Source organism: Podospora bellae-mahoneyi (genome assembly GCF_035222275.1).
Source record: "Podospora bellae-mahoneyi strain CBS 112042 chromosome 1 map unlocalized CBS112042p_1.2, whole genome shotgun sequence".
Lineage (NCBI taxonomy): Eukaryota > Fungi > Ascomycota > Sordariomycetes > Sordariales > Podosporaceae > Podospora > Podospora bellae-mahoneyi.
The window spans coordinates 1,020,196-1,046,653 of NW_026946360.1; the positions used below are offsets into that span (position 1 = coordinate 1,020,196).

At 51.2% G+C, this 26,458-nt stretch overlaps 8 protein-coding genes across 8 annotated transcripts; 4 read left to right on the plus strand and 4 right to left on the minus strand.

Annotated features, from left to right (window-relative positions):
• Positions 1–3: 3 nt before the first annotated feature.
• Positions 4–2,780, minus strand: QC761_124360 (uncharacterized protein). The gene is made up of 3 exons (XM_062875693.1): positions 1,958–2,780; positions 614–1,905; positions 4–546 (listed from the first exon to the last, which is right to left on the minus strand). The coding sequence occupies exons 2-3, from the start codon at positions 1,224–1,226 to the stop codon at positions 392–394; spliced, it is 768 nt and encodes a 255-aa protein (XP_062736293.1). The 5' UTR covers positions 1,227–1,905; positions 1,958–2,780; the 3' UTR covers positions 4–391.
• Positions 2,781–7,192: 4,412 nt separating this feature from the next.
• On the plus strand, positions 7,193–7,867 carry QC761_124380 (uncharacterized protein; the record flags this gene model as incomplete). Its single annotated transcript, XM_062875694.1, has 1 exon — positions 7,193–7,867. One exon carries the CDS (start codon positions 7,193–7,195, stop codon positions 7,865–7,867), a length of 675 nt encoding a protein of 224 aa, XP_062736294.1.
• Positions 7,868–8,932: 1,065 nt separating this feature from the next.
• On the minus strand, positions 8,933–12,126 carry QC761_124390 (uncharacterized protein). Its single transcript, XM_062875695.1, has 2 exons — positions 10,370–12,126; positions 8,933–10,311 (listed from the first exon to the last, which is right to left on the minus strand). Exons 1-2 carry the CDS (start codon positions 11,178–11,180, stop codon positions 9,287–9,289), a joined length of 1,836 nt encoding a protein of 611 aa, XP_062736295.1. The 5' UTR covers positions 11,181–12,126; the 3' UTR covers positions 8,933–9,286.
• Positions 12,127–14,242: 2,116 nt separating this feature from the next.
• On the plus strand, positions 14,243–17,434 carry QC761_124400 (uncharacterized protein). The gene is made up of 3 exons (XM_062875696.1): positions 14,243–14,866; positions 14,939–15,184; positions 15,490–17,434. The coding sequence occupies exons 1-3, from the start codon at positions 14,528–14,530 to the stop codon at positions 17,266–17,268; spliced, it is 2,364 nt and encodes a 787-aa protein (XP_062736296.1). The 5' UTR covers positions 14,243–14,527; the 3' UTR covers positions 17,269–17,434.
• A 98-nt stretch (positions 17,435–17,532) lies between these two features.
• On the minus strand, positions 17,533–18,939 carry ERG6_2 (Delta(24)-sterol C-methyltransferase; the record flags this gene model as incomplete). Its single annotated transcript, XM_062875697.1, has 3 exons — positions 18,306–18,939; positions 17,983–18,247; positions 17,533–17,918 (listed from the first exon to the last, which is right to left on the minus strand). The coding sequence occupies exons 1-3, from the start codon at positions 18,909–18,911 to the stop codon at positions 17,533–17,535; spliced, it is 1,257 nt and encodes a 418-aa protein (XP_062736297.1). The 5' UTR covers positions 18,912–18,939.
• A 477-nt stretch (positions 18,940–19,416) lies between these two features.
• On the minus strand, positions 19,417–22,385 carry QC761_124420 (uncharacterized protein). The gene is made up of 4 exons (XM_062875698.1): positions 21,728–22,385; positions 20,931–21,670; positions 20,646–20,881; positions 19,417–20,585 (listed from the first exon to the last, which is right to left on the minus strand). The coding sequence occupies exons 1-4, from the start codon at positions 21,766–21,768 to the stop codon at positions 19,557–19,559; spliced, it is 2,046 nt and encodes a 681-aa protein (XP_062736298.1). The 5' UTR covers positions 21,769–22,385; the 3' UTR covers positions 19,417–19,556.
• On the plus strand, positions 22,374–24,134 carry QC761_124430 (uncharacterized protein; the record flags this gene model as incomplete). The annotated part of the gene is made up of 2 exons (XM_062875699.1): positions 22,374–22,449; positions 22,720–24,134. 2 exons carry the CDS (start codon positions 22,374–22,376, stop codon positions 24,132–24,134), a joined length of 1,491 nt encoding a protein of 496 aa, XP_062736299.1.
• A 920-nt stretch (positions 24,135–25,054) lies between these two features.
• Positions 25,055–26,179, plus strand: QC761_0028130 (uncharacterized protein; the record flags this gene model as incomplete). Its single annotated transcript, XM_062872203.1, has 4 exons — positions 25,055–25,153; positions 25,230–25,381; positions 25,555–25,827; positions 25,880–26,179. 4 exons carry the CDS (start codon positions 25,055–25,057, stop codon positions 25,914–25,916), a joined length of 561 nt encoding a protein of 186 aa, XP_062736300.1. The 3' UTR covers positions 25,917–26,179.
• Positions 26,180–26,458: the final 279 nt, after the last annotated feature.

The following is a 26,458-nucleotide window of genomic DNA, read 5'->3' on the forward strand; positions in this document are numbered from 1 at the left end:
ACTCTTCAACTACGAACCCCTTTTACACCGCCCTGATGCCATACTCTTCATACAGATGGTGCAGTGTTCCTAAGGTGGGACCGATATGCCGTATTGTGGACCAATGGCGTCCGAAAGATTGCACCAACAGTGGTGCGATAGAATCTCAGATACAAATACCATTCCATTCTTAAAGAACCGCCAACTATGTATAAACCCGAAATTTACACGCTCATTCAACGCCACTCCACCCAGCCAGATTCCCACAATGTACGAAAAAGATGGAAAAGGACTGTACCTGTAAGACCAACCAAAAACCAGCCAAGCTCCATGCCAATACAAATGCAAGTCAGTCGGATTGTTGACGTCGTAACGCCAAAGACAAGAAAACAAGTTAGGGGCAGCCTTTCCCTCATAGAATTACACAGCAGCCGCCCCCGCCCTCCCTTGTCCTGCCCTCACGGGAGCTGGCCTTCCCACCTTTGGCGCCCTCGTCTTCCTCCATCATCTCTGCTGGCCGTACCGACATGTGCACAACGTTGGGGGCATCTTTGCTCAGTTGGTATTCTGTAGGCTTGTTAGCATTGTCTGCCAACAGGGCGATCCCGATCCTGAGGACAAGGGACGAACATACTCTTCAACGGCTCCTTATCGTCCAATAACTTTCCGAAATGAATCAACCTGATACTGGTTGGACTCGCCGGCCTGCCCTCCCACTCGTCCCTCCACTCCCTTAAGATCAGCTCCTTGAGCTTGTACACTGATATACTGAACGGGTCCTTGACCCCCCCACCCTCGAGATATTCTGGAATATCAACACCCCGCTTCGAGAGGTACTTCTCGTCGATCTTGTACGGGTGTCGCGCACCGGTAGGGAGCAGCAGCGTGATGGTGCAGACCGGGGAAGACGGCGAAACAGAATCGGACATGGCCGCGGGAGACAGAGCGGCTGTAGGCTCTATTGAAAGGGAGTCATCGTCTCTTGCTGGCGCAGCGGTCAGAGCTGTCTTGCCGAGGGGTGGTTGTGATAATGGCGGGGCTTCCTCCTCCGTGTTCTTTCCTTTCGGTTCGGCAGGTGAGCTTGTCACCACCTCGGATAGAGATACTACTGGTTCAGCGCTCTCTGGTGTCTTTGACGGCACGGTCTCTCCCGTCTGTTCCGGCTCTTGTTGTTGTGGAGAGGCTGTTGGCTCCTCATTCGACGGTCGCGGCTGTGCGGTGCTCGTGTCTGGCTTGATGTCGGCCATGATGTACTGGTGGCTGCGAAATACCAAAACCAAAGGATATCAACGAGATAGATGGCGGTGGCTTTCACTGGTAAAGCGACGGTGGCTGACTTGATGCGACCGACCCCGGACCCCAGGCTGAGAGATAGACAGACCGCCTTCCGGTGTTGTTCAATGACTTCCGGAAACGGCGGGCGGGCGACGGTGACGGTGAGACGGAATTGATTGCAGTCGTCTGTTTGGTGGCATCAATTTGTGACGGGGAGTTGCAGTATGGTCAGGCTCGCTCCTGATAAGATTTTCGGGCAAACAGGAATAACAAGAGGCGGTGGTGGCCGTGGTCGTTCCCTTTCACTATTTCGTGTCGCGAAGCTCAGATGGCGGATCGCCAGTGCCCTGGTTGTGCGGTGGGTGGGAAGGGTCGGTGCGTATGTACAAAAAGGAGATGGCGGGATGCGCGTGCAAAGAAGGGATGGAAAGCAGAAAACGAAAGCTTCCACACGGTGAATTGACCGACGGATGAAGAGAGGCAATGGGCAATGTCGGGGTTAGGATGGGAGGTCGCGGTAGAGGGTAGAGGTGGCCAGCCGCGAGCCCATGGACAAAAAATGGAGACTTGCAAAGATCCTACCACCTATCATATACCTACTTGCGCAAGCTGACACCCACCAGGTTCACTTTCGGGTTTCCTTTTTCATGCCTGATATATTCTATTTAGTGACTGTATGCTACTTGACGGTTCAGCCACCTACTTCAAGAGTCATCGTGCATGAAGTTGCCGATTATCATTATTCTATCGTGTGGAAGCTGATATATGGGCTTGATTAATTTGTCCAGCACCCGCCCGCCCGGCCCGGTGTGTTTGGAGGGACCTCCCTTCATCGCCCGCTGTGGCCCTCATTGCTGTAGTCCCATTCGCTCATTGAGCGCCAGCTTGGCCCAGCCGCCGTTTTCTTGCTTTTGTGGTGAATATGATAGCCAGGCGGTACTCTCTGTCTCTTCAAAGATTCGTTTCTCTTCTCACTGGCAGGAGGAGAACCCTCAGAGTACCTTAATCCAATGAAGCCCAGCTTTGTAGCCGATACCATGAAGTTTTGCAAACCACCATCGACAACGGGGATACCGTGAACCACGGCTGAAGAGGCGCCACCAGAAGCCGAACTTCCCCAGCCCGCACGGACCAGGCGATTGGCTCCCACTTGGTGACGTTTCAGTGGGGTTCTTGGAGCTTTGATGATGCTATGGTACGAAAGCTTCGGCTTCTTCAGCACGGCTGCATTGAGATTCCAGCCAGCGCTTTTTCACACACGATTCGATACCATACCTGACCGCCTTGTGGACGTAGAGCGAGCGGGTGAGAGGATGGAGTATTCGATTCAAGAGCCCTCACTTCGCCTGCTTGGAAGATCTTGGGGTCCAATGTACCTATACCGCAGGTTCCGGAACCAACCCACAAGAGGGACAGCTCAAATTCCAGGGAATCGTAATGGTGGAGCCATGGTTCCTCATTCCCTCCATCACGGGTGATACTGTCCCAGAATGCAGCTACCTACAGCAAAGTACTTTCTGAAATCACCAAACCTCTTGATCTTTCTCGCACCAAGCGCAATGACTAAGTAAGCAGCACATATATCATGCGATTGCCTGTTTCACACGATACTTCTGACCGTTACACATCCTCTCTTCTGTGCTCATTAATTAAAAGTACCAAGGTATTTCGTTTGAGTCGTTTTTGGCGAGTGACATACCTGATGAACCGCCCCTCCACACCGTCCTGTGTCAACAAGTGTTCAACCACTCATCTGCGAGCTCCATGATATCAGCCACACCACCCTACCCAACTTCAGCAGGTCGACGTGATGCTGGGGGATCTCACTCAGAGCATCGGCTCTTCTCCGTCGTCCAAATGGCCACTGAATGTGTCTCCTATGGTTGTCAGCATGTCGTGATGCAACTTGCAACCCCAATGACGCCACTTCATGTTCCGTCGTAAATTGTGCCACTATTTCCATGACACAAGTGAACAGCTGCAATTATCGAATCTGAGAAGAGATAAGATTCTTGTGCAACACGAAGAACCCTGATAATCTTGGCTTTGTTGCCCTTGATCAGTGCGAGATTTCTCCATTGTCTCTACTTGACCTATCTGCGGCCCCCTTGAAGTGTGGCTTGGTGCGTCCATGCCAAAACCCCCTGAACCCCTGACATCCCCTCGGTAACAGCATATCATGGGTAAACAAACCTCGACAGAGAGCACCGCAAAGCTTGCTGATTAGCAACAGGACAACACCGACTTATTTCCCTTCCTTTTGGAACAATGACACAAGAAATAATAGGAAAACCTCCTACATTCGCTGTATCAATCTTAGTGCCCACCAAACCTTTTAAACATCATCGTAGAAACAAGACCTGTGAGGCTCGCGACAGACTCGCCCAAAACGAGCCCACTGGCGAGCACGAGCAAATCATTGTTCTTCTTTCCCTTTTCACGCCCGAAATTTGCACATGCCCAGTAGAACACAGCCCCCATTATGCGGGTGATCGTGAAGGATGGCGTGTTGTAAATCCCTGGTAGGACACTTGGGTTAGTCACCACATTCTGCCCCTGAAGCAGATCCGAAAGCCACAAACTAACCGATTGCAAAGGAAACACCCGTGGGAATAAACGTCTGCCATCACCGATTTACATATCTCATCTTGACGATGGTGCTCATGCCAGAGAACACTGCTGCCCCTATTACGAATGGGGCGACACCTTCTGGAAGACCATGGCCTATCGCCACTCTTGCCGTGTTTATGAATAGAAATGCAGCAGGGATTCTGAATAGGGGCCCTGGAATCGAATGTTGCGACGCGTACGGTCTGTAGGCACCACACGAGACGAGCGCGCCAAGAATTGACCCAATTATGTGTCCATGAAGCTGAACTTTTGGGCTTGATTCAACAAGCTGTCCAATCCTGAAGTTATGAGAGATGTCTCCTGACTGGCTTGCACCAGCCTGTGAGACTGCTGCAGAGAAGAGGTCGATGAGGATTGCGTTAGGATTCGAAGAGGATTAGAAATGTCCCAAATACAAGGTGTGATACTTTTAGGTATAAGTACTTCGCCTAAACGTGCTCATTGAAGAACATACCTAAAGCGCATTCGGGGTTGTGGTCAGTTTCTGCAATAGACCTGATCCCGACTACCGCTGTAGGAAGGGCCAAAGTGAGAGCCAAACCAGTGTAGTACCATGGCACGACAGAGCCAAAAGTAACATGCACACTTACTGCACAGATTATAGCCGACACCAAGAAGTAGAAAATCAACCGTCTTCTTCCGATCATCGATGATGGGTAATCATGGCCGGTGTTGATCTCATCTTCATTTTCTCCATCCATAATTGCTGTGTCGTCGCTAAAAAGGACAACTTCCCGCCAGGTAAACCACCCGAGTTTGACGAATGCGTCAGCAAGTAGCGAGGCCAGAGCGACCCAGATTATCCAGCCCCTTGCTCCGTTTTCCTAGTCATCAACATTGCCCGGGGCCCAACCTTGTTTCTTTGCATACGGTGACAAAGTTCCCCAGCCAGCAACGACACCCATCATCGTATGTAGCGGAACGGTAGGACCTGTCATCATGCCCTGGCCAAAAAATCCCGGAGAGAGATCAACAGACCACAACCAGTTCTTGGACGCAGTGCGCCCAAAGACTGGGATCTCGCGCAAGACCGGAACAAAGTAAACAATCATACCAAGGCCCCAGGAGAGGAGAGTTCCTCGGAAGAGGCTTTGCATGCCACGATCCCACCGAAACCCATCGATAGTGGGTTGGGGAGTGAGAAGTGCTTGCTCCTCTCTAACAAAACTGCTGTGATCTGTGTTTTCTTCGTTGTCGGGCTGTCTCTTTGCCTCATCTCTGGCGCTTTGGTGGCCCATGCTCGGCTGCGGATTCAGGTGATAAAGTGAGTTGATGAGATTGGCTGCACGTTTTGCCCCAGGCCACGGCAATTTTTCTTGCACAACAAAATGGTTGCGAAATACGGCGGCAAATAGGAGACCAAAGAAGCAAAGCCCAATAAACCACACAATGAGACTTTTGGCGCTTAGTAGAAGTGGTCCCTTCTCTTCTGAGCTGAGCAGAAACTCTAGCGCCGGAATGACGTTGATGAAGCCAGCTGCGACGGGCATGCACCCTACGGATGTGGAGACACTGAGAAGCAGGGAATTTTCTGAGGGGTTAAGAGAAATTCGAAGATAACGCTGTAGGAATTGAAAAGTGACGAAGCCGAGGAGCGCCGAAACGATCGACATCTGGCTGGCGGCACCGATCCGCAGGCCATAATAAGTGTTGGAAAGATTGATGAAAAAACCATTTATGAGTTCAGCTAGGACGGCGCGTCATGTGAAATGTGGAGTTGTATGGTTTTGGTTCTCTTCGTCGTCAGGTTGGGCAATATCCATGTTTTAAAAGAGTATGCTCAAATGAGGAGATCTGTGGGCTCAGAGGAGTCGAGGTCATAAAGCCGGAGACCATAATCGATCCTTGACACCTCACGGGTGCCCCTGCCTGCAAAGAGAAGCTTTCTTTATCATGATGTAGAAAAGGGAAGGAGCAGGTGAATGCCAGTCGAGAGGTTGTTGATGTGAATCATCCATAAAACAAGCATATGCAGGGAATGCCGCATGGACAAAGCGAGAATAGGTGCTGCAAATTCTCCGCCATTACCACTTGCATTACCGCGTTGATTTTGAAGACTTATTGATCGATCTCGTAAACTGAAAGCAATCGGCCTAGCCTGCAGATAGGTATCATCTCTGAAGGGTACTCAACCCTGGTGACAGGTAGGTACACGATCTGCATCGAGATCCAAGTGCTCCTACAGCCGGCATCGAGAAATTGGATAATCATGAACAACGTAACTGTTCAACCTTTGGACGGCTTTAGGCTCTTACAAGTCACAGTCTGTCGTTGCACTCAGTTGGGCAAGAGATGACAGGTTGGCCGCATACGAGACCCCGTGCAACGCGGGCAGCAAATTCCCGGATAATGGATGGACGTGTTGCCATTACTGTACTCTCTTTGCTGTTACCGAACCACGCTTATTTGGCCTTTTGACCCTAGGCTTGTCATTTGGCGGCCTGAGGGCGTCACTCTGTGTTTGCTATAGTGCCCGTGGGACCTGCAGAATTCCCTGCTCGAGACCTTGCAGCATGACCCCCAAGTTCGTGCCTGCCTTGAGATAAGGTAGATGCGTGGTAGAGAATCGATTTTGGGAAGGACCTAACCGACGCAGGAGTCAAGAGTCCCCCAGGAACCTGATTCCTAGCTAGATTTCCCCGCCATGTGGACCGATAACGGGATCAGTCATGAGACGAAATTTGAATTCCGTTCTGACCATCCTCGCGTTTGCAGTGCCTTAATCTCCCCCAAAACTTGCACCACCTCACAGGTCCGTTATTTGTATTGATACTTCCCCGCCTCACAAACCATTTCTTGTCTTGCAATTTTCATTCAGTGCAATCACAGAACAAAAGCGAAGTTGTACGGCTTCCCCTTCTCTCTCCCAACATTACCAATATCTACTTGACGTTGCCCCCGCCCCTCTCTCGACTTCCCCCATCACTTCCCCCCAACCCCCACTCGACTCTGTCTTGCCGACCGATTTCTAGCAGCACGCAAATCCAGCAGCCTTGTCTTCCGGTAGTGATAGAAAGCCTCATCCTCCTTGAGTATTTTGCGACATTGTTAGTGGTAAGTTGTTCTCCTTCTACCTTGGTACTGCGGCTACAACATACCTACCTCCATTTCCACACGTCATATACAACTGGGCTTAGTTGTTGTCATCACGACCATTAGCCAGCCACCCCCCTGAACCTGTCTTCCTCTATTTGAGAGTGTGACTTTCCCGAGCTTACTCCTTCCAGAAACCGTCATACAGTCTTTAACCAAGTCAGTTCTCAAGACAGAACATTGACAGGTCCAGGTCTCTCGTGTATCAGACATCATGATCTCTGCGAATCTTTTCCTTGCAGTCACTGCTCTTTTGAGTAGTCTCACCGCAGCGGTTGATCAAGCGGTTGCTTGTGCCCAGGCAAATAACAAGATTCACCCTCGCGATATCAATGAGGCAGACCTCACGACGGTCATTTATCAGACCCAAACAGCCACATTGACTTTGACCGTCGAGGAAACCCCCCCCTGCGACGAGTCCCCCGCTACCACAAATAGCCATTCAGATGCTGGCGAAGTCACTCCCAGCCTCAGCTACTCGACATTCGATACCTCGGAGACGCTGACAGTAACATCCACCATCAGCAGTGGAACTGCCACTCTTACCACGACTGTCAGCAATGCATCTACCTACAACGTTCCCGGTCCTTCCACTTCAGCCACCTGGTCAACCTCGACCACATCAGCCAGTGAGACTGACGTTGCAACCCCGTCAATCGACACCGCAGTTACGCCTTTCGTCCCAGCACCCTCGAGCACCACTGTTACCGCTGATGGGGTGAGCGACGCGTCAAGCTCAACCGAGAGTTCTACTACCGACGATTCCACCGGCACTCCATCCAGTACCGACAGTGTTGCACCCACAGTCAGTGCGGCTGCCATGCCAATCATGCTGAGCAATGACTTGATGGTTGCGCTTGTGGCTGCTGCCATGGTCATCGCTGCCTGATTGAATCTTTTTGGCTCCTCGGTCTGTGTTCCGACGGAGATATCAACAGAATAATAGTGTTAAGGATGGGTTGTTGGCTGTCGAGATCTGATCTTCATCGTTTACATGGACTTCTGGATGTGATCTAGTTTTCATCGTAAGCGTCGACTTTTAGATCGAGGAATCTGTCTCCTTTGTTTGAGAATTTGACGCTGTCCAATTTCTGGTTGTCAAGTGGATGATAATAGGAAAAGCGATAACGGTGTTGGTCATAGGTATTCGAGGATTCCGGTAATACATGGTGGCCAGGCTCTGGGGCTGGGGCACTTTGCTAGGTTTAATATCACTCTACTTCATTCATTGGCCCGCATTGCGTCTCCTGATACGGCATCGATGGGACCATGTAACTTCATCCAAGTCTAACCACTTGAGTTAAGAGTAAGATGCCCTTCTCCTAGTGAACCAGAATGCTCACCTTGACTCACAAACTCACTACTAGCAAAATAGGTCCTGTTCTTCACAGGGTTCAATATTCCCAAGAAATTGGCTAAGTATATATCGAATGGAATTTTTGCCCTTCGACGCAGGAAAAAATAGTCATGCCCCCAAATCACCCAGTCATCTAGATCTACAAGCCACCGATGTGATCCATCCCAGACTTTAAAAACCCGGCACCATATCTCTGTCTACCTGTAGATGGTGGTGTACAACAGTGTAGGTGTGTACTTTGTCTACCCCAGATTTCCACCCGAAACCAGAAAAACCTCGTCCCCAAACCATCCCGCCCCTTTCATTTATTTTGCAAATCCCAGACATTCATTCACATGAAGGAAGCCTGCTTCTCTCTTTTCCCAACCAGCCAGTCCCGAAAAAAAGAAAGAAGGAATAGGTTTTGGAAATAAAACGACACGGGAAAAGGGCTAGACATGAGCAACCCATCCATAAGAAGTCGAAACGTTTCCTTTTTCACCAGAGACCGAGAAACCCCAACCCATCCGAGTAAAAGCACAGCCATGTAGATGAATACACACAGATAATGGAATACAAGTCACCAAACTCGTATAAGTCCAAACATCAACTCGAATAGAAAAGTACAACGAAATATTTGCTTGTCATAGCAGGTAAAGAGTAAAAGAAAAGGAAAACAGTTTTGAAAAAAAAAAAAAAAAGAAAAGTGCCGCTGTATCATAGGTCATGATACATGAGGATTTTGTGGGCGAGGCCAGGGATGGTTGAAGTGTCCGGCATATCTTCCAAGGATCACCGGAACCGCTTCGTCCATGCCGTCCTTCGACGTAAGTGTCTTCTTTCCATCCACCATCCTCCACTCCCAAACTTCTAGGCTTGTTGGCGTCGGAAGATGAAACTTGGTCCGTCATCGTGCTGCTATCGTTGTAGAATGCGGTTGAAAACCAGAAATAGGAAATCCCGGGAGATCCATTACAACTGCAAAATTTCCATGTCCGAAATGCTCCGGTGGCGTTTGTGGAGGTTGTCATCCGCGACGGTATCGGGGGCCTTTCTCTTCTGTGATACATGGTTGAGCGGAGATCCTGGGGAATAATCAAGAGGTCCATCAAGGCCTACCATGCTGTTTCTCTTTTGCCTGCGCACCGGTGTGATGGGGGTTGTTACCGTCTCCATGCTGCCGGACTTGATGCCTCGGAGAGTTCCAATGTGGTAAGGTCCAGAGAAAGCGAGTGACTCCTGGGTCGCGACCTCACTGTTGATGAGTTGCTGATTTACCTGATTACGACGGAAAGCGCCCACGGCGTTGGAGTTCATCTCGAAGTGGGTGAGCAAAGGGTGGACGTCCTTGACATAATAGTCCGTGTTTGTGGTGGACATGCTGGCCGAGGTCTTGGGCCGTGTCGGGCTTGAATTGGGATCATTGCTCCAGTCTCCGGCGTTGTCTTCGTCTTCGTTTTCCTGGTCCGATTCGTTGTCCTCCCTAAACTCGATGAAATCCTCAATCCTGAGAGCATCCTCACCCTCATCTTCCAGGGCTGGGTAGTACTCGGATTCATCTGTCTCTTCTCCAGTGAATGCATCGGAACAGGGGAAGAAGGCCTCACTGGGCCCAAAGGGCTGTGTAGCGAAATAGTCACCCAAAGTATTAGCGTCCATGACCCCCAGCATGATCAAGGCCGAGTTGGCCATCATGGGAGAGCAAGCCGACAAATCATCCTGAGCAAAATTCAGGTCATACGACTCTGGAGCCAACTCGAGACGATCAGCCTTTTGACGCGTGAAAATCATCATCTTGCCAGTTTTTGGATTGATCACGCCGACCGGCTTATCGCTGTCACCGTCCAAGTCGAAGCGCGCAAGACGAGGCTTTCCTCGTACGTGGCGGTTAGGTCTTGGTGTCTCAGAGTCCGAAGTTTCCACAGACACTGGTCGCCGAACCTGCTTCTTACGCACAACCGGCTCTGGGATGTCCTCTTCTGTTGTGTCGCCATCAGCTGGTAAGGGAAAAAGTCAGCGCCAACCTCCATTTCCAATCGCAAGCCAACAACTCACTCTCATAACCGTCAAGCTCCGGTGACTCGGTGGAAAATGCCGTCAGCGGAGTGGGTAGAATATTCAATGGAGGGATGACCCTTGGCGTTGGCATTGGGGTATTGTGGAGACCTCCATTGTCGAATTCGACATCCGATGTCTCGACAAATACGTCTTGGGTGGAGCCATTGAAGTCCCAGTACGAGCCATCGGTGTCGGAGCCATCATCATTCTCAATCTCGCGGCGGAACCGGGGATCAAGAGCGTTCTGGTCGACAAAGATATCGGGAAAGAATTGCTTGCCATCATCAGATTCGGACAGGTCGGATTCTGTGTTGTCACTGTCGCTGTCGATACCGGCAAACCGAACATGGCGCTTAACCGGCGTGACATCCGGCAGTTCAGACTCGGGCCACATGGCATCCTCAAACTCTTTTGGTGGTGACAAGCCCTGCCAACTAACACTGTCGTCATCGTCGTCCTCGTCATCATTGGCATCTTCGTCGTCAATGGCTTCCTCTTCTTCGAGCTCGTCCTCCTCGTCTTCGTCTTCTTCATCAGCGTCATTCTCTTCGTCGAGCGGCCGAGGGGTTTTCAACAGGCGATTCCTGGCCATATTGGTGATCAGATGCTCCTCCTCGGCCGCAACCACATCGTCCTCGTCGAGTTCATTGTCAGATTCGCTGACGTCCTCGACGCCGGAGTAACCTTCGTCGTCGGAGAGGTTGAGAGACGACTCGCTCGAGGTGACGGAGGGCCTGCGCGGCTTCTTCTTGTTGACGAGCTTGATGCGAGGCGCAGAGGGATATTTTTGGTGAATGTTTCGAGACATGATTCTTGGCTATGCAGGGGTGGATACAATAGGTGGGTTGATCTTGGGGTGATGCACAGTGGATTGGCTCAAACGGCGGTGAACCTTGCAGCAAACGACGATACACGACAATGCCGAGTCCAACAAGCCCAAGGCGTGTCTAACAGGTAAGCTTTCAATGAAGCTGTTCAGCGCCCAGTCCGTTTATAGAACAATCGGCAGTTGACTTGATCTCAGATATAAGTGGATCAAGATGGGTGGAAGGGAGGATGTGGGGAAGTGAATTGGCCGACTGGGGAACAGAGCCACCAGATACTTGTGAGTAGACCTGTGGGAAATCGCTGCGTGGCCTGAGAGTGATGGCCGTGGTGGGTAGAACTTGTTAATATCAGAGGCGGACTGTCCGTCTCACTGCAGTTGGTGTGCAATTGAGCCCTGTCCCACACTGGAGACGGGCTCGAGACAGATGAGTCTGGTGAAAACTTCGTCGAGTGGGGAGTTGGCAGAGTTGAATATCTCGCTGAGGCTGCTGGACTGCGGACGTGCGAGTGCAGCACACGTCCGCAGTGGGCGCTTAGAGCTCAGCGACGGCCGACGGCATCTTGAAATCGACGAAGTTTTGGTGAATCTGTTCTGGGTCTCTGAAAGATAGTGCGACTTCGTTGTCTGGCGGTTTGAGGTGATGTGGTTGAGGGAAAGGGGAAGGTCAGTGAGGGGAGCAGCGGGACTCAATTGCCTTTTGACCAAACTTTTTTTCGATGGGTGGGACTGGGATTGCAGCACCTGGGATTGGCTCGGCTCGCTGCTGGAGCCAGAAAACGTGGGGCTAGTGCAATAGAGTTCCACACTTGGAGTAGAGCAGACCCCTGGTTCAAAAGTGTCCACGATCAGCCAAGGAGACGTTCACTGCCTGCCCTCTGCAATCCCGCGCTCTGGCAGCTGGCAGCTGGAGCTGTCTTTGACTCCATCAACCTACAGAATAAGGTAGCACGCCTCCAAAACTTCAACGGCTAACCCCTCCAATGTACTGCAACCTTCCTTCCATGCCTTTCCCATGCTGCGTGCTCCTACCGCAGTAGCCTCTACAGACTTTTTTTTTTGCTCCCTTTCTTCCCATCGAGGGGCCTCGCTGCTCCGGGAACTGTCACCATAACCGTTCTGTCACCGCTCTTTTCCGTCTGCAGGACATCACCCTCCTGGCTCCTCCACAAATCATGATGAGCAGACACGGAGCCAGGGATGGGATGGAGGGCAACACCACTTGCATGCGACCGAGACAATTAAATCCATACCTACCCTGCGATATACTCTTTTCACCGTGCCGCCTGTTACATAAGTGTGCCTACATCGTGACCTTGAACATGAATATCGAGCCCCTCCTGGTGCTCGCTACCAGATTTGGGGGCGGGAGCAGGAATCTGAGGTTCCGAGTCCACAGAATCAATTCCTACGCACACTTCCCCGCATCTCAGACCCTTTCTGTTTCTGTTGACTTGGCTGCTTGACCTGGCAGGCCACAATGCACGTCAAGCGCGGTTGCATATCACACAGTCACTACGGTATGATGTCGGTTACGTTGATGGCCGTGACTGGAACTTGCTCGATGATATTCCCCATTAAAGTCCCACAAGTCCATTTGTCTGCTGCACCTGTATATCGTTTACACGCCGGCCTGGATCAAACATAGATGCCTGACTGGCCCTGAAGAGGCCAAAACAGGCAAGACGTGTATCTAGTCGTCGTCGTTGCGTTGCCTTGACGTGTTATCCCACGCTGAGGGTCTCCAGTTCTCCCTCTGATGTCGTTGTGGTTCCAGCTGCCAGCTGGCAGCATCTTCCAGCTCTAGCCTCTACCTAGGCGGGGTAATGACTCGTCTTGCCGTCATTTCTTTCGGATCTCCCTCCTCCCCCTCTGCCATTTGAGAATGTGGAGGAGATTCAACAAAAACAGGCTCGCTTATTGCGGAAAATGGATTGACCATTGCAGGACCTCGACCGATTGCACGCCCAAACAACGCCGACATCTCACCATTGTTCGCCTTCTACCAGAGACCCAAGAAAAGCTAAACCTACTAGCCACATGCGCAGCGCTAGTGGCAAACAGCTTTCTCGTCGATATGCTCGTGGAATCATGTTTGCTCAGACCGAGACAACATTGCGGCTTCCAACCTGTCACCACGGTAGGTCTGCAAGAGTCACATAAGGGTTCCATTGTTACGGTGCAGGCAAGGCAAGGCCAGACATTGGATGAAAATTATGACTCGCTGTTCAGGAGGCAATCTGGACCTTCCCAAATTGGCCACGACGGGTGATTTTGCACCTGCACGTTTTCAACAGCGAAATATGACCCAGTCTACACCGAGATCGGTCATGAGAATTCAAAGCCGGGTGAACCTGGTCAAAGGAGACAAAATTCTAAGAAAAAACGCTGAGGCCGGGGTTTTCGATTTTTCCAAATGGGAGGTATATAGAAAGAGCGTTACGTATGCCGAACTATTTGCTGGCCAGTGGCCACACACGATCACATGCGCTGGGCTTGAAATGGTTCCTGGCGGCACCTTAACTCGAGACTAAAGGTGTGAGAGATAAACACAACTGAAAGCATAAAAAACAAACAGTGTCATGGACTTGGATGCAACTGGAACCGGCTTGAAAATTTGCACAAGAGTCCAGGAAACGGGAGCTTCCAATCTTCCCCTCTGCAATTTAAACGCGGGGCAGATGTCATCAGGAAAAGAGTGGGGAGCTTGGTTAAAGATGGAGGGGCTAGTGGGCACCCTCCTCACAGAATAATTGGCACCACAAGTAAGTTAACCATGCCTTAAAACCAAATTAATAGGTCTTCAAACTATCTTTTAAAACCTTTTAACTATCTTTAAAGGCGTGATAACTATGTTTGATAGCCAAACGATTATCTTTCGAGGTATGGTTTATAAGTTTGACCCCCACGTTTGAGTACCAACCCTTATTTTTTGTGGTGATTATGGTGGGTCTGTGGACGTATGGCAGATCTTATCTTATCGCTCCACCTGGCATCGCGCTCCCTGTCTCCCTGTCAGTTTGGTTGTTCGTACCTGATTCGTCGTTGCCAGGGGAACTGCTGCTTCCAGGTAGCGTAAACATTTTTCTGGCCGCGCCTGGCGACACAACTGGGCAGGGCATTGGTCCAAACTTCCATGCGTTTTCTCTACTTCGATTCTTCCACTTGCCAACTCACAACTGCAGCCATCCTGGCCCATATTCTGAACCAGCTCCACTCTGTGTCCCTTGGCACTGCCCTGGACCCTGGGCTTCACCTCGCGCATCACCGAGGACAGGTCGCGGCAACATCCCCGATCTGCTGTAGGCGAACAAAGCAAGGTGACAGATATGGCCACGTCAAGACCACCGCAGAATCTCTTCCAGGTTTATCTGCGACTTCGCCCACACAACAATAGCGCGTCGACCAGTGGGGAAAGATTTCTGTCTGTCGAGGAGCCCGACGAGAACAGCGACGCGCCGAGATATATCACCCTAAACCCCCCCAATGATCGACGGCGTGCCATCGAGAAGTTCGCATTCACCCAGGTGTTTGAGGAGGATGCCTCCCAACTGGATGTCTTCCATTGCACCGGCGTCGCAAATCTCGTCGAAGGCGTGCTTGCTCCCTATGGCGGCGAGGGGACTGATGCTCTGCTTGCGACGCTGGGCGTCACTGGGTCAGGCAAGGTCAGTGGGATGGCCGCCACTTATGGCAGTAGAAAGCAGGAGACAGCTAACATTGATATTGATACGGAGTAGTCGTATACCATTCTTGGCTCAAAGTCCCAGCGCGGGATGATCCAGCTCGCCCTCGATGTCATCTTCCGATCCCTTAGCGACAATCTGCTCGACTGCAGCTCTTACCCTCCCCTCGAACAGTCGATCACCAACTCTGATCCTTCCGAAGCTCTCATCTTTTCTGCCCACAACTTCCTCGACAGTGTGTACGCGGATGCGCCCGCCACCTTCAAAAGTAGCAGCTCCAGAGCACCTACGCCTATGCTAGTAGGACCCCCTTTTCAGTTACCCCCTCAGTCTCTAGTCATGAATGAAAGGGTTCGACCCTTTGGATCTGCCGCGAAGACAGTCCTGCCAGGGCCAGCGCCCAAGCGGGCCCCAAGTGTTCGTATTGTCAGCCGTGAGGATTCAGTAGCACCACCAAGTCCCATGCCACACCTCGGAAGCGGCTGGAGCCAGTGTCCAAAAGGCCGCGCAAGGCGCAGGGAACCAAAGCTGCTGCCTCCAAGAGTTTCATGGCTTCTACTGCATCGTCGATACGTTCCAAAGCAGCTACTAAACAACCTTCACAGAGCGAATCCGTTGGACCGAGTTCGAACCAACATCGACGCATGAACCGCCCCGTCGCGTTCCCGCAGCAGCCTGATATAAACGCCCTATCTGTTTCATGCGATCCGTCGTCCGAATATGCCGTGGTGGTTTCCATGTACGAAGTCTACAACGATCGCATCTTTGATCTCTTGACCCCTCCCACCAAGTCGGCCGCAACGAAAGAATATCGCCGACGACCGCTCCTGTTCAAGCCGACAGAGACATCCCCTGATCGCAAGATTGTTGCAGGACTTCGAAAGGTTATATGTGGGGATTTGCAGCAGGCCTTGCTGGTGCTTGAAGCTGGTTTACATGAGCGGAGAGTGACAGGAACAAGCAGCAACAGCGTTAGCTCGCGAAGCCATGGCTTCTTTTGCGTAGAAGTGAAAAAGCGCACCCGAGCCAGCCGCAAGCACGGCGATCTTCCCTGGGGCGGCAACATTCTCACCATTGTCGATCTTGCTGGAAGCGAAAGGGCGAGAGATGCCAAAACCGCGGGCGCGACACTGGCAGAAGCCGGCAAGATCAACGAAAGCTTGATGTATCTGGGCCAATGCTTGCAGATGCAGAGTGATGCCACGACCAAGGACAAGCCAAATCTTGTCCCATTCCGTCAGTGCAAGCTGACTGAGTTGCTGTTCTCCAATTGTTTCCCGTCGGCCTCATCCTTTTCATCAGCCCGCTATCGAAATCCTCAGAAGGCTGTCATGATCGTTACCGCCGACCCTCATGGCGACTACAATGCAACGTCTCAGATCCTTCGATATTCCGCCCTGGCGAGGGAAGTTACCGTCCCGCGCGTCCCGAGCATAACACAAACCGCGTTGTCGGCCCCGGCGCCTCCTGCCAGCCCACCCCCCCTGGGACAATTAGGCTCACCACCTGTCCACCATCGCAGCTTTTTCGCTCCTCCCGGATCATCTTCTTCCAACCAACCGCAGCACGGTGGCCTGTTGTCATCCCCCAACATCCAGCGAGCATTCTCGCCTCTGTCTGGCTCTAGCCCCAGCGGAGACGCCCACCGCAGCACTATGGAGGCCGCGGCGCTCGAGATTGCCCGTCTCTCCGAAGAGTTGGAGTATCTTCGTCAAGCGCTCGAGTCAGAACGCTCAGCGCGTGAAGAAGCCGAGGCGCATTTGCTCAGCATGGAGGACCGTATGATTGAGCTCGAGCAAGCTATTCGTGAGGACTGCACCAACGAGTTTGAGCAGCGCCTCGAGATTGAGATGGCAAGGTGGAAGACGACGATGCAAATCGAGATGGAACGAGGCGAGGAGCACTGGGGACGGAAGATTGAAGTTTTCGAGAGGAGCCTAGCTGTCGCGCCTTTATCGTTGCCGTCAACCCAGCCGCAGAGCGATTACGAGGAGGTCGACGGGGAAGACAACGACAAGGAAAATATTCTCATGGAGGACATGGAACAGGAGAACGAGAGACTCAAGAGAGAGAACGAGATTCTCAGAAGAGAGGTAGCTGGGATGAGCCCAAGCAAGAGGAGGCCGTTAGGTGAGAGATCAGGACTCGGTGTTACCGGTGAGGAGAGCAGAGGTGGCAGTCCGAGACCCACAAGAAAAGACAGGGAAAAAGACAGGGAGGTGACATTGAGGCAGAGATTGGAGAATCTTAGGATGGATGATTCATCTTCTGAATCTCAGCGGCCGCCGTCTGCACAGCAACAAAGCAGGCACAGCAGTCCCAAGAAGATGAGGAGGTTACAGACCAAGAGATGGAACGAAATTGATGATGACGATATGTTTTAGGTTCACCGATTAGCCGGTATGATTGGTATGAGGGAGGTGCATTGGGTTGGTTCTTCCCCAGGACATGAAGGAGCATTGCTGGGTACATACATGTCGGAGTTACAGATACAGACAGATAACACCTGAACCAGCCAGTCACGGCGGTCAGGCATCGTTGGGAGGCCTTTCCTTGGGGCATATATAAACGATTGTAATGGCTTCTCTTTATCCTCGGTAAACATGCTGTTGTCTACTCGACATATAATTGGCCGCCTCGCCGATAGTTCAAGCCCTCTTGAGCTCAACCTTCTCCTGCTCTTGCTTTTGCTCTGCAGAACCACTTCGCTTGTTTGCCGTGCTTGGCTTACGGCATGTGAACACATACATTGGTGTGAAAATCCCCATCTTGCCGCCAATAGCCACCGAACGACAGCAGTACCACATGGTGTCCATCAGGGTGAGTGTTTCGGGTGGCGCAAAGCCGAACAGAATCAACACTCGGTAGATGCTTTTGGCGATGAATAGGAAAAGGGGAGACATCTTGACCACCCTGAAGAAGTCATCCCACCCAGGAACGCGCCATGCCCAAGAAACATCTCCTGCCGGACCGTAGTACCAAGGAGCCCCATTGCTACGGTAAGCCATGTCCTCTTCTGCCAGTAACTCGAATCCTGTTGACATTTTGTCAGTTTTGCTCTTTGCAGTTGTTTTGTTGAGGCAAGAAGTTGGACTTACCTGCAGAGAGCACACACCTCCTCATATCCGGCACCCACGGCATCTTCACAATCCCGTTTCCAAATTCGACCCAGTTCCGAATCTTTGCGTGCTCAGTGTTGTTCTCGTCAAACTTCTTGGTCATGGCGAAGTCGTGAAACGTAAACGGGGCTCCTGGCTTCAAGATGCGCTTGATCTCACGGTACACTTCTGCAGGGTTGGGGGCGTAACAAAGGCTTTCTACTGAGTATGCGGCGTCGAAGGATTCGTCTTCAAAGGGGAGTTTCTGTCTTTCGTCAGACAGTGCTTCTGTGATAGGAGCAAACAAGAAGGGGATTGCAAACCAGAAAATTGCCCTGGATGAGGGCAACCTTGCCTTCCAGTCCAGCCTGCTTGGTCAACTGCGTGCCTCGCTCAACATGCCAGGCGCTGTTTGTGATCCCAATGATCTTGCAGCCGATTGCTTTGGTGATGGTGCGGGCAGGGCCGCCAATGCCGCAGCCAAGATCCAACACCTTCATCCCTAGTTTGAGGCGGGCAATACGAGCAAACTCGTGCTCATAAGCTGTCATGCTGTCGGCTATGGATTTCCCCGGGAAGATGGGGGTGTAATGGAATCGCTGGCCCCATCCTTGCTCGTAGAGAGGCGAGACAAGATCATAGTAGTCCGAAGCGACTTCGTTGTATTTCTTTGCGCGGGCGGCCCGTTCTTCCACCGTGGCGTAGCCGACGGCATCGTGGTCGATGACATTTAGCTGGAAAGGGTCACGGTTGAAATGGGAAAGGTAGCGGTGGAGAAGCGCAGGGGTGTAGTTGGGAGGTAGGTGGGAAGACATTTTCACACGCAGTGTTTTCTTGAGTAAATGTTGGCAGTGTCCAGGAGATGGAGAATTGTGAACAGGACACCCGTGTCGGTCTTGTGAATCTATCAGTAACACAGACGAAAGCATTTACAGCCCTTTACATCGACAAAGGTTGTTGAGCTTGGGAGTCGGGAAGGGTGCAGTTAGTATTGTCATGGGCCAGCGTTCTTTGTTGAGACTTACGATTGTTGACATATAAGACAACGAAGGCTCGGGCAACTTATGCGGCTAGACTCAACGAAGTCGTGGAGCTATAGGTGCGGTATCATTTCTCATTGGCCTTTGGGCTGTCGCTCACAAGAATGCAAGCTTGAAAGAAGAAAATCTTAGTGGTCATCATCAGGTCATGCGATTTCAGGGGTAGCTGCCATCTAACCCCTGGGCCTGACCTCTCCAATTGGTCCCAAGAATAAAAGAAGCCGTATGCCAGCTTAGGTATCATCCGGACTCTTACTATACCCGCAACGGAACTCGATCGCATTACAGTCATTAACTCCTGCAACCAAGATGGATTCACCTAAACCTGACACCCCGAGCAGCAAACCACCCAAGGAGGATCCAACATTTCCCGTTGTACGTCTTCCTCATAGGGCGGCGACCTTTGGTATCACTGCACATGGAGCCGCTCATCCCATGGGCCGATAGGTGCCCGGTTTAGAGCTCAAAAACATTTCTCCTATTGGCCAGGTACAACTGTGTGAAACGACAACCAAGGTACACACTATCCCCTACTTATACGAGGAAAATGCCCTCAAAGTACTCCTGCAACTGCTCAAAGTCCTCTAACTCACCAATCCAACCCACATACTGATCCGGTCTGACAGCCACAACGCACCCTTTCTCCTTATCAACTCCGTAATTCTTGTATGCATCGCCAAACCCTTCATGGTAACTCTCGTCATCGACAAAAACCTTGTTGTAGTCCCATCCGGTGTGTGGGTCGAACGGATGCAGGATGTCGGGGAAATCTCGCAGGAGCTCTGTCTCGGTCCTTCTGGCTGAGTGGATTGTTAACACCTCGATCACACTATCAATCTTGGCCCCCTCCGGAGTAGCCCTTCTCATAAAGCCGTTGGACGAGCTCAGCTTATCACAGAACACCTCAACTCGCTGCTTCTGTGCTTGATCCAGTATGTCACCGGCAAACAACACAATGCGGAACCGTCCATCAGCCTTCAGCCTCTCTTGGAAATGCCATGGCCGAGCACAGGCCTGGTTAAGGACTTTAAAACTGTTGAACCTCATCCCCACAGGCAGCCCTTTGGCCAGGCTCTGCTTCACCTCGAACTCTTCCACTGTAATTCTGCGCACCCCTTCCAAATTCCGGCTTCTATCGCTCCTATCGCCCAGTTCGCCAGGGTCGCCGCTCTTGACGACCAAAGAACTTGGACCATAGTCAACACTCAATCCGCTGGCAAACAGGTTCCCTTTCAGGAACGCGTCCTTAAATTCAGCCATGCTCACGCCTTCTGCGTCCATAACATCCTTCGCCGGGCGCCCGCTAAACAAACGACTGAACTTGTGGTCGAACTCAATAAGGTCCTGAGCAACTCGGCGTCGCTCGGACTGATATGTGTCCAAAATTCTGGGATGACAAATCCCCTTGGCTATGAGCCCAACCTTCCACGCCAAGTTGAATGAGTCCTGCATAGAAACGTTCATGCCTTGTCCTGCTTTGGGGGAATGAGTGTGCACTGCATCGCCCGCAAGGAATACCTTATTGGAAGGGTGCGAAAAGGAGGGTGAGATACGTTGTCCGATCTGCAGTTGCCATGTTAACCAGGAGTGAATAGGGGTAAAAATAGGCTCAGGGGGAAATACCTGGTACGCGGTCCACCAGTCGCAATATTCATAGTCGATCTTGTATGGCCTTAAAATTTTTTGCGCAGCGCCAAAGATGAGCTCCGGTGTGATCTTGGACCTGTCTGCCCTGCCGGATGCGTCCGGCGTGACCTCCTTGAGTTGAATGTACAATCTCACCAGCCGGTTCTCGCGAGGGATGACCATGAGACTCCCATCGTTGGCTGAGTGGATAGCACAGCGCATGCGAATGTCGGCTATCCATGTGTCAGCCATGTTCCCAAGTTGCGCCCCGAGGAAACTTACGAAAGTCAGTGAGAGGGATGATATCCATAACTCCCCAAATGAAGTCGGTTGCTTCGCCTTGTAGCTCGAACTCGGGACCAAGTGTCCGTCTGGTCCAGCTCCTAGCACCGTCACAACCAATGACGAATTTTGCATTGATCACTTCTTCCTCCTCACCCTTTGCATCTGTGATATTCTTGTCCTCGTAGTCATCCCCCACAAGGTTACTCCGAAAGAGCCCATCTGTCGCATCACTCTTGCTGCCTGTCGTAGCTTGCGGCGGAGTAGCTTCCTCTTCTGTTAGCTTTCTCACCGTCACTTTAACTCTCTCCTCCCCAATCTGCAAACTGGTTGGTAGGATCGCCCTCTCGACTTTGATGGCACCCCCAGAGTATTTCTGGATGTTGTCCAAAAAGAACCTCTCAATCCTGCCCTGTTGCAACACAATCTGTTGGAATCTGGACAGCCCCACAATCGTATCAGGGATTCTGTCGCTCCGTTGAATGATACCTGTCGCGTCAGGATTCCACATGCAGATTTCGATCATGTGATTTGCTTCCTTCCATGCCCTGTCGGCAAAGCCAAGAGAGTCAAAGATTTCAAGAGAGCGGCATTGAAGACCGTCGGCCTGGCCCGAAAATATCTTTGTGGAACGCTTGTCTATGATCCGAACTGAAAGCGGAGAGGCAGAGGGGATGGCGGTGAGGTGAGCGAAAGATGCGGCAGCCATGAGCCCGGCAGGCCCGGCGCCAATGATGAGGCTAGAGTGTGCATTAGAATGGCAGGCATATACTTTGCTCTGGGCTCCAGTCACTTACACGTCGACATTCGTCTCCGGAATATCAGACTGAGAGAACATGGTGCCGTCACAAAAAGTACAGTGAAATATCAGGTAACAGGCTATGGTCAAACGAAGAGTTTCGTCAACGATAGGAACGGGGACCGCTCCGGTTTAAACCCCTTCATTTCTTCACCGTACCTTCAAGGTAGGTACCTGGGTGCAGCTCCAACCCACCCTCAAGGACATGATCAACACGACGAGGCATACAATCATAGGCCCTCATTGGTCATGTTTTTATGCTATTGGACTTATCCCTGCACGTTGGTTGTGCTTTGGGTCGCTTTGGGTGCTGAAGAATTGCAACGACATAAAACTAACCCGGAAACGGACTAGATGCTTACTGACTTGATGTGGACTGATGATGGACTTCAACAAGGCTGGAAATAGTTTTGGGAGTGAAGTGGAGGTTTACCTTCAAATCAATGCACTGAGCATGGTCCTCCAAAATAACCTGGAAGGCGGTTTTTCGGAAACCGAACAACCACCGACCGAGAAGGGTGGCTGAGGGATCTCGCCATGGGGACAGGGGTACGCTAGGATCGCGGGGGTCTTAAAAAACTCCACCGCCCAACCATCTTGACTATCACCAATGACTTCAGCGGACACGGAAGGCTTGCCCTGCCATGGTTGTTCACATAAACGACAACGAGTCGAGAACTGGCAGACAACAAATGACACGAAGAAGAAATTTACGACAAGGTAGGTACTTAAATTTCCCGAGCTGTCCATTACCTGGTATTACGAATAATCCTCAAATTTATGTTCCACACGTCTAAATGGCGGAGAATGGCTGCGGCACGCTGCGCCTCACTGGCCGTCATTACTAAAGAACCAGCATTCCCAAGCCTGACAGAGCCGCAATCCTTCCACCTCGAATATTCTTCTATTACACCACTCCCGACGACAAGATATCACGGTCTCGAGCTTCCTGAGAAGTATTCCCTTCCAGGTTTATACCCAAGCCAATAGCGAAAATGGCAGACATAATTGGCACCATCGTCACTCTTGTGGAAACGGTTCAGTCAGCCGTCACTCTCTACCAGCGCATCGACGGCCTACCCACACAAATGACGCAACTCGGTAAACGAATCGAGCGCCTGAGCCCATTTCTGAGCCGGCTGGAATCTTTCATAAAAAAAAGACCAGCAGCTGCCTCCTCAAGCCTGTATCCTGGCCAGAAACAAGATCTCAGACAATTGCTGGATGCTATCAACGACCACATCAAGAAGGCAACCGACCTGTTTGAGCGATACGAGAAAGGCATTCTCTCGCGGTCTCATGATCTTGAATTTCGAGCGCGATGGGTTTCACAAATATGGTTTTCCCTAGTAGAAAACAGCCCAGAGAAAGTCCAGGCAATCCTGGATGATATCGAATACGACAGGGGCGTTCTTTCAGACTACCTCGCCCTAATGGCTGTGGACAAACAACCTGATATCCCTAGTCCCAACCTGATCACAAGTCCAGCCCCTAAAAAAATTATCATCAACAGCCCTGCGAACAAGAACATCGCTGATTCCCCAAAGAAGAACAACTTATCACCATCGTCAGCACCAGCTAAACGACCATCACCATCACCATCGCCGATACCACGACAAGATTTAAAGATCCTCTTTGTAGACCCTTATCATGCTGAGCGAACAGCGATCGCCGAGTCTCTCCTTGCCCTCTTTCGGGAGCTGACTCTACTGTACAGGTCAAACACACCCTGGCGCATATCAGCCGTCTCGTCCGCTGGATTCTTTGTCAAAAATTCTTCTGATTTGGTGCCAGTCATCTCATCCCTCAACTACAGCTACCCATCATGGAAGAAGGATTTCAAGCCCGGCGGCCCGGGCGATGTTCCAAAACCCGAAGCCTTGAAGGCCATCTTTGACAACAACTGGGCAAACTACCCCTTTAAAAACGCGATCAAGTCGCAAATATCAACTCGCCCCAGTGTAGGCTTGACAAAAGACGTGTTTGAGAAGTACGACTACATCATTGTCTTCACCAAGCGGGAGCACGACAACATGGTCAAGCTCAAGGAAGCGGTAACTGCAATGACAAAAGAGAGGCAAAGGGCACGGGTGTTACATCTGGGAGTGTACTTGGGCGGGGAGATTGTTTATCCAACATTGGCAAAAGGAGCGGGGGAAGTTATTGAGCAGACAAACCGACATGAGTGGAACAAAAAGGTGGCTCAGATCAAGACGGCGTTGAAGGAGTTCTTGAGGCAGGAGATGCGGTGGCAAATGCCAGAGTTACCTGGTCCCGAAAAGAACGATGGGAAGCAAATCAAGGATACCGGGGAGAAGGATGCAAATGGATTCAAGAACAAGAAGAAAGAAAGCGGTAAGGACAAAGTGAATGCAGCTGGTAAAGCGAAGGGAAAGGGGTCTTAGCGACATGCCGCTTTAGGACCGGCTTTTAATGTGCTTTACCTACCTACATCGATGAGAGCCGGGCATTTTGGATTCAGATCAATGGTGATTGCATGTTGTCTATATTTCAGACCAATCTTGTTGATATTTTAGAAGTCCGGGTAAATGTTTTGTTTTGAAATCAGCATGGCTGCCGGAGATACAAGCTCAGCACCGGCTGAGCGTGTTTCCGTCAAGCTTTGACTGGGCGCCGCCACTGACAGGGGCTTTGTTCAGGCACGTACGTTACATATAGTGTTTTTGTCTACGGCTAGAACCTAGATTCAATTAAACCCAACTTCCTAGATGACGCGGCCATCGACATACACCTTCCACAGCATAGTCCTTCCCCGCAGAATGTATCCCGACCAACACACATTCGCTTCTTACTTCTTATAACATGCGACCCTGTTCGCTTCTCGGCAAGTGATCCGGTTCCTCAAGCCCAAAAATTCTTGCAGAGCAAGTTTATTGCGTTGGCCAGATGCCGGCCGTTCTACACGGCTAAACAGCAAGAGCTTGGACTGGCCTCTAGTTTGGCGAGCCTAAGAAGGCTCTTCACCCGGATGATACAGATCGGAAAATCAGGACGCCAGTTCCATGGTCTACCCAGCGGGAATCGTGAATCCGTTTGTCAGAAATACAGAAATTGCACTTCCCTGGAGTCACACCCAATGGCTTGTCAGGGGCAGGAGACTTGTGGTTGCACTTTTGATATTGATCATGGCCGGCAGTAACCTTGGCTGGGGATGCAATCTCGTGAGATCGTCCGATCCAGGGCTTGTATCGTGGTGAACCACCTAGCTGTTGCCTGTATTTAGTCTCAGCCGGCCACGATTATTGTCTTATCTTTCACGAGCATCATCTGATGTTGATATCATTCAACTTTCAACACACTCAACATGAGAATTGTATATCTTTCGGCGTTGCTTGCGTTCGGCCTACAGGCTGAGGCCCAGCTCGCTGCCAGACAGCGCGGCGGCGGTGGTGGAGCAGCGTGTGTGTGGGAAGGTCATTGTCTTGGTACCTTTGCCTATTCTTTCAACTTTCACCGTATAGAGACTGACAAGTTGCCAGGTGACGAATGCGACTCTGAGCTTGACTGTGACGGGGATCTGTACTGTCGCTCAGGAAGATGTGCGAATCCCCCTACCCAGAGCTCCTCTCGTGGCGGTGGACAAGGCTCAATCATCCGCACAACAACCATATACGTTTATCCAACCCCTACCGTGAGACCTACCTCACCTTCTCAACCAGCTTGCGCTTGGACCGGACATTGCATTGGTATCTACTTACCCCTGGACCCCTGGGTTTTCTCTCTTGGCAGCCAATACTAACTGTCTCCCAGGTGACAGGTGCGAGGACGAGAATGACTGCGACGGAGACCTGATCTGCCGTGCAGGTCGTTGCAATCCTCTGTCCGGTGGCATAAGCACGTCCACGCGCAGAGCCACGGTCACATACCCGCCGGTTATCACGCGTATCACCAGTACTCGCCGTGTCACGGTCACACTGCCCCCGGTTATTACCCGCACGAGCACAAGTACACGTCGGGTTACAGTTGCTCCCATCGTAACGACTGTGACTCGCAGCAGAAGCACAGCAGTATCGCCTCGTCCAACGCCAACAAGCAGACCAGGGCCAAATTGTGGAGACAACCCACTCTCTTGTATCGGTACGTTGTTTTCTGCCTTTTTTAATGGATAGGTTGCTGATGCTCATAATAGGCTTAAGCTGCCAGGAGGATTCAGACTGTGGATTTGATTTGATCATCTGCAAGAATGGCTTTTGTGATTTGTAACCAGCGTTTCAGTTGACGACCAGAGATGACGAACAAACTTGTGCCTGTGTGGTGGTACCGAAATGAACCAAGTGCTCTAAAAGGGCATCTGTGTCTCTCCCATGAGTAGCCAATGACTAGGTGAGGATCTCTGTGTTATGTCCATTTAAGGTAGCTTTGGAGAATGTAAAACGGTCGAAGCTTTTGCCTGCTAGTAGGAGAGGTGTCATTTCTCTTTGTATCCCGCATGTCGTACGACCACAAAACCCACCAACCTAGGTAGGTAACTTGGGACAATGAGGTGTTCAAAGTTGTACAGTCTAACATGTGAAATTTGCGAGATTGGCATTACGATTTGCCTTGTGGAGGTTATTCATAGTTAGTGCTGTGATTCGATGATGATAGAGAGGCTTGGCCAAGGAGGGTAAGTGGGGTGCGAGTGCGGTTTAGAGTGCGGTTTAGATGTCACGATGTCTGTTTAAGGCAGGCAGAAGTCTTCGCAGTGTCGAACGTTGCTAAAAGCGGT